Here is a 12,457-nt window from a genome sequence, read left to right as displayed (position 1 = left end):
TATATATGGAAGATGTTCACTGTGAGTCTAGGGAATTGTCTCTGGTTAACTGTGGATGGCATTCCATTCCCTCGTGATAACCTACTTGGTCTTTCCCACTCTGTCTTCAGGTGAGCGCCCCTTCCACTGTAACCAGTGCGGAGCTTCTTTCACCCAGAAGGGCAACCTTCTGAGACACATAAAGTTACACTCTGGAGAGAAGCCGTTCAAATGTCCTTTTTGTAGCTATGCTTGTAGAAGAAGGGATGCTCTCACAGGACACCTCAGGACCCACTCTGGTAAGTGGCACCAAGTCAAAGCTAAAGTGAATAAGGTGTTCCAGTATGACACTAAGCAGCTTGTAGCTTTGGCCTAGAGAGCCCCATACGTTATCGGTGGCATTTGTAGGATGCGTATGAGTATTCAAAGATCAACAGACATGAAAAAGGACACTGTCACAAAAGAGTGTGTCACAGCTAGAACATAAAGTTTCAGATTTTATGATTATCAAAGCAGTAATTATGTTTAATACCGGGTTATTGGAGCCCAGTGAAATATCACACTTACTTTCTGATGTTTCCAGAAAGCTTGAAAGTTATAGAGTTTCTTAACAGTCCAGTAGAACTCGGGCTTAGATCGCAGTGAGGAAATCAAATACTGTTCTTTTTAAACTTGAAAGCACTGTACTCATTAGAAAATTGACTGTTGCAGGAATTTATATTTCATTTAACTTGGCTTATTTTGCTAGCTTTCCAACTGTACTTATTGGGAAAGAGCTGAACGTTTTATCTGCCTCATAAATGATTTAATGATCTAGAGTGTTTGATGTGCTAAGAAAATACTAGCATAGCAGTATATAAATGAGGAAGAATCACCAGAAATCTGAATGACTCTCATCTGGTTTGAGCATGAACTGCTATTGCTGAGGAGTTAAGGGTAGAATATTATAATAAGATATTTTCAGAGCAGTTGGATATGCCTTGTCTATAATGGCATGTTACGTTTTCATTTCAATGTGGAGATCTGAGAAGGCGACATTCTCACGTACATTGAAAAACTGTAATCCAGGAAACTGTGGCACGTGAGGGGATGCGTGAGCATATTCGCCTTCTTTACACTCGCTTGATATCTTTAAGGCTGAACTTCACTTTCTAATATGCCATGTATTATAGAAAGCAATTTTAAACATTAATTATTAAATGTGGGACAATTATGAAAGTTAAATTAGCATGCATATGAAAACAAAATATTCTGAGACTATATTTACTTTCCTTACCCAAAAATAATTCATTTATTTACAGCTCATGTATGTTTTGAAAACTATGCCACTCTATTTATCAATTACAGTGACATTATTTTATTATAAAAAGTATTATAAGTTGAGAGATATTTTTAAAAGATACAGGTATTTCCATCAGCTACCTATATATTCTAACTCATTGAAATGTCACTGAACTAAGGACTATGTACCTCAGAAGAGTTTATAGATATGACTTTTTGCCTCACCTTCATAAGTAATTGTGGACATCTTAACCTCTTTGTTCTCAGATTCCTGTGTTCTTTTTGTGGGAAGGATATCTTTAGGCCATGTGCTATATCTACAGGACACCCTAAGCCATGCCTTGATGGCAGCCACACAGGAAGCCTTCCAGTGGTAGACCATTTTACCTAACTCCACTTAGCCGGCTGATAATGACTGAGGGAACATGGGGAATGTGGATGAAATCTGTAGGTTTGAATTTGCTGTATTTCTTTCCATGAAATGAGCTTCTTGTTGAAGGCAGTGTGACAAGGGATATCACAGTAAGTGCTAAGGTGTTCTGTTAAATCCACACAGGATGCAGCCTAGGAAGGAATGGTAAATCTTCCCTAAATGTCTATAAGGATAAATGTATCCGCTTCCCATGTTATAAGGAGTCCAGTATAACCTCCCTGGCTCCACTTGCTGGTTGATCACTTGGGGAGTAACAGGGCCTCAGAACTGAAAAACTCTGAGCCCAGCAATGGTAGTAGAGAAATCAGTTACAGATGGGTAGGGAGCACATGTAACTGAGTTCACAGTATCTTTGAGTCTATTATCATTTGAACACGGGTCCAGAAGCAGACACCAGGGTGGTAAGGTAAGCACTTTGATGTCAGTAGATGTTTTACTCTGCCCAAATTACTAAGAGCCTTCTCCATAGTGGATTCCTTATAGAAGAAATTAATGTAGGATACTGTGTCATCGTATTCTGTATCGGTTCTGAGGGGTACATCTGAATAACTCTCCCTAGACCCCTATCATCAATCTTTGGTTTTGGTGGCCATATGGCCATGCCAGGTGTCCTTTCCTCGGGCTGTCTCTTCTGCCGTGCATAGTATGGCTTGGTGAAATCTGGGCTGCAGAGGACTCTCTTTTCCACTCTGTCAAGGCTAGCTTCTCTAACGTGGTCCTGAAGGCACACTTGCCATAGCCAGCACCAAGTGCGATGCAGTTCATTTGCAAACTAGCCCCACATTTCCTTCTCTCTCAGCTGTTCATTGGGAACACAGCACGAGGTGATTGGTGTAGGTTGAAGAAGAGAGTTGAGTAGTACCAGTTACCGTGGACAACTGAACCCGTTGCTCATGAAGCATATTTGGGATCTCCAGCTGTTTGGTCCAAGTCCATTCAACAGTGAAATGCTGTGATATCCCTCTTATGTTACATGGTTTTCAGACAATACCTAGTTCATAAAGTGTGGTTTGGGTTAGCATAATTAGCGTCTACTAGCAAATTAAGAGCAGCTTTTTAAATCAAGACTAGCTGTTAGTCCAGATCTTTGTGACACAACCCTTAGAGCTTGGGACTCTGAGCTCTGCCTCTTGGGACTCTGAGCTCTGCCTGACAAAGATGTCACCTAGCACCTCTTAGCCATCAATGTTTCCAGAAATAATTGTGGCTGATGGACCTTTAAAAGCCAAGGTTGGGTGAGCTTTCACCAGGGGGCTATCTTCCAGCTCCCCTTTCCCCCAGACTCCTCTCAAAACTGGCACCTAGATTACTTAGGGCATATGTCAAAGCAACAATGTGGCCTCTGCTGCCTCCAAAATCCAGAGACCAAGTTTTGTAAGGTTGCAGGTTACAGAAATTTATCACAAGGCATGGAGGAAGATCTGTTTCAGCAAGCCCAGACCACTGGGTTTATAATATTTCACCAGAGAAGAATGTCCGTGGGCTCTAGCTGGAGTTATCCACTGTCCTCTAGCCTTTGTCTTAGGGTGCATCCTGGACGCTTGCTGCTTCCTGGTCACCAAATCCAGCTGCTGCATTGCCACGCGCAGTCCAGCTGGTCTCATGTAGGTGACGATAAAGATTTATCCAGACTTTATTGTTGTGCAGAAAGGTAAGAGTGTAAAGTTCGTTGTCCCTACACTGAGAAGACACGCTGCTTCCTATTATCTCTGGTGATAGGAGCTGTTCCACAAGGAAATCCTGGTAGCAGCATGAGTGGAGTGGAGTGGAGTGGAGTGGAGTGGAGTGGAGTGGAGTGGAGTGGCTATGGTAAAGATTTAGTGTGAATGGCATGAGATTTTGGTGTTACGGTAGGAATGAGGTCTACATTCATCCACAGACCCACCAGCGGTTTGCTCTAATAAACAATTTACTAGGCATATAGCATGATCCCCTACTCCTACTCTTTCCATTTTCTGATAGTCTCACCAACATCTTACTTCGCCCGTAGATGCATCGTGTCTTCCCTGTCATTGCTCCAGGAAGAAGAACTAGTTTGGGTATTGCTCCTTGTTTACAGCAGTGCAGTTCCACAGCCCCTCAAATCAGCCTTTCGTATTGATCTTTGGCCTTATTTGCTCCAGGCTTAGGTAAACAAGGGCCCCTTAAAGCAGATAAACTCTCTGAGATCCCACCTTTGCTTTACTGGAGCATTTAAGACTTTTCTTTCATCCTTTCATTTTGTGTGTCCCCTCGAGCCATTAACACTCCCAGTCACAAGGTAAGCTTTACTCTCTCCTCCATGACTGTGCATGGAGTAGCATAGAGATGCCACTGCTTCCCAGTCCTTCCCCTATGCCACACTTCATTCTGTGCTGCTGGCAATGACAATGCCGTACTAATGAGTGTCCCACTAAGGTCCAGCTATTGGTCACTCTTCTCAAACCTTGACAACAAAATCGAATTTCTGTTTTGACCGACTGGACAGCCTTAGGCCGTTCTTCTACCCCTAACTTTTGATGCTCTAAGGATCCTAACTGTAAAACAAGTAACACTCAATGGGGACCCATAAAGGGCCGGTGTTTACAAGAGAATGGTTAGGCTTGGAGACCAGAAGAGAGCTGTTTTGAAGCGAGCTGTTTCCGAATGTTCCGCTCATTAGTCTGAAAGGCAAGGGACCAAGGAGTCACTGGAATTAAGTAACAAGGACTTGAGTGCTGACCTTGAGTGGACCTGTGACATCAACATACAGACTCTTGACCTTCCTGTGTCCTCCTGGTGCCTCACCTTGACTCAGTGTCACCAGGAGTGAGGAGAGGGAGCCTACAGCAGCACTAGAAATGAACGTTCTGTAGGATCAGCATGGAGGAAAGAAGCTAAGAAAATGGCCATGGAAGCCAAACCATTTAACTAACATTTAAGATTTGGTGCTTTACAGTGACTTTCCATCAGATTCTGTTTTTAAGGATATTGTTCTGGATAGGAAGACTTTGCTGCCCTTCTCTCTAGGTACCAACCATCATTGTTCTGCTGTATTTAATAATCATATCAGATATTAGTACCACGTATCTGCTTCCTGTGTTGTAGACTTGAAATTTTCTGTGTTGACTACTGTGAGTAGTTGGTAGCGATAGGCCAGCACTGGGGAGCATTGTATATTCCTGCCACAAATATTCTAGGTTAAGAAAGCAAGCACTTAGAAAGATGTCTGGAATGCTTGGAGTAGTACTACTATATATACACGGATGTATAATTGTCTTCTATGATTACTGTATAAGCTGGGCACGTGTCAATGTTGGACTCAGGTCTTCTGAAAAACACAGAGCGGCTGTGTGTTAGTTGCATCGGCCCAGCAGTGAGGACTTGCAGGGAATACCTAGCGTTGGTGAGCTGTCACACTGCACAGCACTGTACGAGGTGCTCTCCATGGATTACGTAATCAATACAAACACTGCTTTCTCACAGCAGCGAAAGGAGGCACTCACATCAGCAAGTCTAGGAATGGAAAATATTTTTAATGAGAAAGTCTTTGCATTAAAAGATAAGTATTTTTTTTACGATTTGTTTATTTATTTGATGTATATGAGTGCTCTATTTGCATGTATGATTTTATGCCAGAAGAGGGCATCAGACTCTACTACAGATGGTTGTGAGCCACTGTGTGATTGCTGGGAATTGAACTCAGGACCTCTGTAAGAGCAGCCATTGCTCTTAGCCTCTGAGCCATCTCTTCAGCCCAAAACATAAGTATTTCATGTGTGTTTAACAATGTGTCTTTAGGTATAATGACAGGCCCCCCTTTTTTTTCTGGGAGGAGCTTAGGTTTAATTTTTAATTTTTCTAAACTAAATCACACCCTTCAAGCATCATCTATAATTATATTTTTTTTTCAGTTTTCAAAAAGTTTAGAGAGCTTTGGGAAGTAATCAGATCTCTGTTCAGTTTTTGATATGTTTTCAATAATATTTATGATTGTCTTTGCTCACAATTTTTTAGCATTATTTTTATTAGGTTATCTTTATTGAATCTTTCGAAAGTAGTAAAATTCATTATCATAGAAATCTCTCTTTTTTAATTATTGAAAATTGAATATATGAGCGATTTATATGGTTGTATTTACAGATATGGCTGACATCGATAGGCCTGCCTATAGTCATATGTAACTCTTTTTGTGTGTGTTTAGACACAAGGACATGTGAGTGAGTGGTACTCATGACATGCCAGGCCTGTAGACGTGAGATAAGAGCCTCGGGGGTTGATGCTCTCCTCCTACCTTGTTTGAGACAGGGTCTCTCTTCTGTTCTTCAAAATTATACGTGCCCGGCCAGGCAATGGGCTCACCTGTCCACCTGCATCTCACCTGAAGGAACTTTGGGATTTTTAAAGTGCACTGCCAAGCCAGGCATTTTGGATTCTAGGGTCTTGAGTCCTGATGTTGTACAGCAAGCGCATTATCCACTGAGCGACATCTCCCCAGTGAGATTCAGGTTGCTCCTCGGTGCGTCTGCAGAGAAGATAGAGAGGTAGTGATGGGGGTTTGACTAAGAGGACTTCTTGCTGTTATTCCTGTCATGCAGGGGAGGAGGCTGAGGCAGAGAGAAGGCTCAAACCAAGGCAGTTGAAACTCCAACCTCTGTCCCCTTTGCTGCCATGGGGTCCATAGAACTGCCCATTAAAATGCTCTTAAAGTTACTATGTCCGGGAAAGGAAGGGAGGAAAGGAGAAGCCGGGGAGCATGCACATGCCCTATTAGACAGTAAGTCGGGCACTTGGGCTTAGGAGTGAGGTTGCTGCAAATTAGCTGTGTCACTTTGTCAAGGTGTTTCATTCGTCTTTGCAGTCTTCCTGGACTGCTGTCAGCCGTATGCTAAGTGTGCTGCGTGAACCTCCCAGCCTTTGAATATACAGGAAGCATTAAATGAAGGTTTCTCAGTGACCATACCATTTTTCTGCTATTCCCTGCTGCCCGCCTCTAAGAAAGAAAACTTTCCCATAGAAATCCAAGCAACAGAACGAAGAGTGAAGCAACGGGCTGGAGACAAGGGTCAGTGGTCAAATACACTCTGCTCTTCTGCAGGACCTGGGTTCAGTTCTGGAGTCTCAGTCCACGGGGTTTCGTCTCTGGCTTCTGAGGGTACTTACTGCATGAATACGGTGTGCAGACATATGCAGGCGGAACACCCACACACACTGTTTCATTTTAACAAAAGAAAAAGAATATGAAGGGGAGAATGGAAGGGAAGAACGAAGAACTGACATGTGCCGTCCACAGTGCGTGAGCTAAGGAGCGCTGACGAGTTGTCAACACACTGAGAGATGAGCTACACTTTGAAAAAATGTGTCCCAGATTTATGTTATGTGAATTGTAAAAGAACTGAAGATGCTAACCCAGATTTAAACTCTTGTTCTCCTGCAATCTAGAATTACCTTATAGTCATCTCTTTATATACACCATATATGTGTACATATACACTATATACATATAAATGGTACACATATACTATATACACTGTCTACCTATATAGTATACAATGCACTGTATACTTATATATGCACATATATAGTACAGATATGCACACTACATACATATATAGTACACATGTACACTGTATGTATATATGTATATATGCTATTTGCATAAATAGTGTAATATAATATTGATGTGGTATTATGTCAAGTCATGGAGTCAGCACTACTGCTTCAAAAACAGTTTATGTTACTTTTGTTTTTACATTTTTAATTTAAAAATGATTATAAATTCTTTTCTAGATATGAATGGTATATTGCATATTTTATATTTTGTCCTTAGTTGTTTTATGACAGACAGTACTCTATGAAAATAGTATTGCAGTTAATCCCTGAACCCCCTATTAAATAAAAATACCTAACAGCCCTCTTTTTTAAAAAAATATTTTTATGATTTATTTAACTTTATTTTATGTGCATTGGTGTGAAGGTGTCAGATCCCCTGCAACTGGATCTTCAGACAGTTGTGATCTGCCATGTGGGTGCTGGGAATTGAACCCGGGTCATCTGGAAGAGCAGTGAGTGCTCTTAACCACTGAGCCATCTCTCCAGCCCCCCCCCAACAGTCCTCTTAATTTTTCAAAATATCATAGGAACTAGAATTGTATATGTATTTTATAGTTAATACTTTAGTACTCATGTACACATACCCACACATAGACACACACATACTCTTAACTAAAAAATAAATAAAAACAGCCAAAAAGGAAAGGAAAATGCAGAAAAAATTTTCAAAATAAATTCTTAGTATGTAACTATTTTAGTGTCTACAAAACATAGTTTATTAAATGTAAGGTGAAGGAAAAATAATAAAACTTCACTCACAAGGTCATTAGTGTTTTATGTCATATCAAAAATTTAGTGTCAGGACCAGAGAGATGGCTCAGGGCTTAAGAGCCGTAGCTGTCCCTGCAGAGGACCCAGGTTCAGTTCCAAGTACCACACGGCAGCTGCCCACTGTCTATGACTTCAGCTTTAGGGCACCCAAAGCCCTACTCTGTTCTTCGTGGTTACCGGGTATGCACATGGTGCTATAGTAAGGGTAGGCAGAGCACTGTTTCATATCAAGTCTAGAAAGTAGCATTGGTCATGGACTAGTGAAAGATTTTGATTCCTATGAAAGAGATTCCTAAAACAATGGGATCAGTTAAAAGCATTTGAAAAGGAAACTGTCCCTGTAAGGAAGTCTCGTTACTGTCTAGTGAAATCTAAATAAAGCCAAATAATCCTTATTATGCCCTTAGGTCAGACACTGAGTTACTTTTCACATGTGTATGTGAGCAAGAACTTGAGAAGCAGGTCAGTGCAGACATTACTTTAATTCAGGGTTTCAACCCTCATTTTAATAATAAAATCTGTGTGTGGGAACACTTTCCACTCAATTCTGCGTGAAATAATGTCATTCACGTAAATAACTGTTTGGCATAGATTCTTTTCATATATATCACTAAAATGTTTTGGAAAACCACTTTGTATTATATATCTGCATCAAACCCTGACTCCAGCAATTGGAGGGACCTTCCAAAGTTAATGTTCATGACTTATGGCAAATAGGCCTGTGTTCTAAATAAATATTTCTAAACACTCGAAAGATTTTTTTTAATAAAAAACAATGCTTTATGGCCTTCCAATATTTGACAATTTTTAGCTCAAGAAATGAGTTATTTATGTCTAATTGTCAGTTTAAAGCAATTTTGTCCTACAAAAGGGAACCAGACCAGATGTGTCACATAAATGCCCATCTGTTAAAACATCTTTCTCCCTATTGTACATTTTAAAATTTTTCTAAGAACTGTCTTGATTACCCATGTTCTTGTAATTTCAAGGGCTACGTGTTATCCACAAAAAAATAGTTTAGAATCATCAGATACTTATGTATGTTTCAATATTGATTTTTTTAAAAAAGCAAATAGTGCCATAATTGTTGAAAACTCACTAATTTGCCTTGTAAAAACTATCTAATTTATATAAGTTGTGTGATTACACCTTTATTATTAGAATTCCCCCATGGAGTTAAATTTATTTAACTTATTAAATAAAGGAAGAAGACTTATTCTTCCTTTGAATATATTTGCACATTTTCCCATGTTGGGATGGTAAAGGGATCCATGGAGATTTTAGAGGTATAGGCGTTCCCTCAGAGAATTTCGTAGAACAGATGGCCCTTTTTCACTTACTTAAAATGTTTAAAAATTCAGAAATATTATCTGTCTTTAATTGAAAGGGGCAACCTTTGTCTATATTCTAAGGATACAATGTCAATTGCTGGACTTATAAATTTCATATGAAACAATGTGTTGACTATATCAGCCATAGTTCGCTCTCTTTTTCTCGTGTGTGTGTGTGTGTGTGTGTGTGTGTGTATGTATGTGTGTTTGTGTACATATAAGTTATCAGTGGCACCGGAGATCACTGATTAGGCTAAACTGCCTAGCCAGCTTCTTCCGGGGAACCACTTGTCCCTTCCACCATACCAGACTCCAGCACTGTGGTCACAGATATGCAATGCCATTCCTGGCTTATTACATGAGTGTTGGGGATCTGAGGTGAGGTCCTAATGCTTCTACAGTGGGCATGTCGCCAATTGTACCACTGTTCCAGCCCCAGGAGTTCTTTCTGTAGAGCGTAGATCCAAAAGTCAATGCAGTGATAGTCACATTAGATTAAATGATGCTAGCTCATAAACTGAATCTAATAGAACTCTTGCTAATGGTGACAATATGCTTGAAATGCGGCAGAAATTGTCTTGCTGGTTTCCCATGCGAACGAGCTGTTTTAAATTGATCTTAGCCCAGCACCTGGCCCATTTTCTAGGTTATCTCCCAAGTGTGAACTTTCCCCACCCTCACACCCTTCTTTCCTTTCTGGAGGTGGCCGATAGAACTGGATTACACTGATAATCACACAAGCAGTATCAGTTGCACACATACTTTGCATAACCGAGGAGTGCTGATTCCACCCATACAGCCCTGATAATGACACTCCAGTGCCTCTGAGCCCTCTGCACTGAAGAGAGGGGATGCGATTAGGCTGTTGTTGTCTTACTGAAGGCTGTGACCACCAGATAAAAGTCATTTTGAGTCATACGAGCTTGTATGACAATCTGCCAATGTCTACTGAGTAATAACCATCACCTATCTGCTTTACCTCATACGTTCTCTATATAAAACAAATCATAACTTTATCAGCATGTGCAACCTTGTCTCATACAGGTAGTGCTTGTTCTTCATTGAACTTCCTGTCCATTTCTAGAAAACAATTATTGAGGAGAGTTTTCTTCTGTGGTATATTTTCACCTCGTGAAACTTATTTTCATTGCATTTTAGTGTCAGCACATCTATTACATCAACTTGGACCCTTTTCCTCCTTGCCTTTCTCTGATCTCAGGAGCTCTAAAGAAACCAGCATGGACCACTTTCTCATTGTTCTAAGCATTCTGTAGACATTGATCTCCTTCCAGGGTTTGCTAGCAGTTTTGAGCTTCTGTGGATGTTGGCATCGGCATGCTTAACCTTAACTTGGTGCCATTTCACATTTCCTTGTAACAGTGAGTCTTCAGGTATGATTTGGACAGAAGTAGACAAGTTCCACATCAGCCTCAACTCATTATGAAACACCATAGCAGGAGACAGTTTGGGATTATTGATTGATTGGTTGGTTTTTGTAACCTAACCTCCATTCTTTATGCTCCCCACTTGAACCAGAGTTGTCAAAGGACCCCCTCATCTGTAGCCAGTCATATCTTGCAAATCTCCAAGGAAGACATGGCAGAAAAATGAAGCAAATAAAAATACAGCATAGCTTTCACTATCACCATTCAAATGTTTAGAATGTGGCTAGCATTTTATTCATGGTATAAATCATCAGTCAGTGGTGTCCCTATAAACTGAAGTATGATGATAATAATACATTCATAGGGTTCAGGTATGCTAAACCTGGCATCTCAAATGAAGAGATTTTGTTATAGCCAGTTTTCTGCCCACCAGTGAAATAAATGAATAGATTTTTCAGACAAATATTCTTACTAGAAAGTTTAAGATGAGTGGCTGTCAAGAGCAGGTAGATGTATTTTCCAGTCTCAATCTCTCCCTTACCTCCCCCTCCACACATACACCTTTTATGCTTGGGATTCAACCCAGAGCCTTGACCTTATTCAACAGGTGCTCTGCTACTGAGCTATGCCTCAGCCCTGTTCTCTAAAATGTTATAGCTATTAGTCCTTTGAAAGGATTTGTCATACTCAGTGTTTCATGGGTTCTTATTTTTATGGCAAGCCTCATCTTTAGGACTTTATTTTACAAAAAGGAAAATCAAGTTGAAAGAAATCAAGTTGTGCCTGCACATGTATTATTACTTATATACATTATATTTAAATGTAGTATTACCCTTTCCTTTAAGACAATATGCTTCTACCTCGCTTTTCCTTTTGTTTCATTTGGCCAACAGTACATTATTTAGCTGAGACTTCATAAACTGCAGCCTAATGAAATCATGTTCTTAAAAATCATCTACAATAATTAAGATGAAACATAAAAGTTGTTGATAATAAAATAAATCTCACAATAGAATAAATTTCCTTTTGGAGAGTACTTTTAAACAAGTATGCTCTAGTATGGTAAAATCTCTACCACTGTAGCTCCAAGTACACATTTTACACACCTCTAAGGTACTTAGAAGAAACCAGGCTATGACTTCTGACTGTCCTTCCCTGAAGCCTGTGCTTTTTGAGTCTGCCTCTGCCCTCCAGTCTATTCTTCATACAACAGCCAGAACATTACTTTTTAAATCAGATTAAACTGGGTGTCTTGTCTCCCACACCTGTGATCCCAGTTCTAGGAAACCAGGGGTATGAAGGCTCAGAAGTTCAAGGCCATTGTCAGCCTACATAGCAAATTTGAGGCCAACCTGGGCTATAAGAGTTCTTGCCTCAAGAAAATAAATAAAATAATAAAGTAAAAATGAATTGAGTCACATAACCTTTCTGTTCAAAATCTTTGAGTGGCCTTACATTATCCTTGAAATGAAGCCAAGCTCCATAGATAACCATTGAAAATTCTGCCCAAAATTCATGTCTAAATTTACACTAAATTTTCTACTTCCTTTGAGTTTTTCACCTTAGATTCCTTTCTCTTTCCTACCTGTTCATTTTGTGGTGAGCTTAGAAGTCGCTACCTCCAGCTGTCCCCCTGGTTCTTGGCATGATCACATTGCTTTCTTTCCTGGAGCATAAATGTCATTCCACTGAAAGCAGTGGCTTCT

At 40.2% G+C, this 12,457-nt stretch overlaps 1 protein-coding gene across 7 annotated transcripts in view; it reads left to right on the top strand.

Annotated features, from left to right (window-relative positions):
• Positions 1-12,457, top strand: part of Ikzf2 (IKAROS family zinc finger 2) — a 149,205-nt gene that overhangs the window by 103,826 nt on the left and 32,922 nt on the right. For all 7 annotated transcript variants that reach the window (XM_048459117.3, XM_048459120.3, XM_085698689.2 and 4 more), the window contains one exon: positions 111-278. In XM_048459117.3, the coding sequence (XP_048315074.2) occupies positions 111-278 (168 nt within the window). The remainder of the gene's footprint in view (positions 1-110; positions 279-12,457) is intronic.

Source organism: Myodes glareolus, chromosome 1 (genome assembly GCF_982192425.1).
Source record: "Myodes glareolus chromosome 1, mMyoGla1.1, whole genome shotgun sequence".
Classification (NCBI taxonomy): Eukaryota; Metazoa; Chordata; class Mammalia; order Rodentia; family Cricetidae; genus Myodes; species Myodes glareolus.
This window is presented reverse-complemented; position numbering and strand designations above follow the sequence as displayed.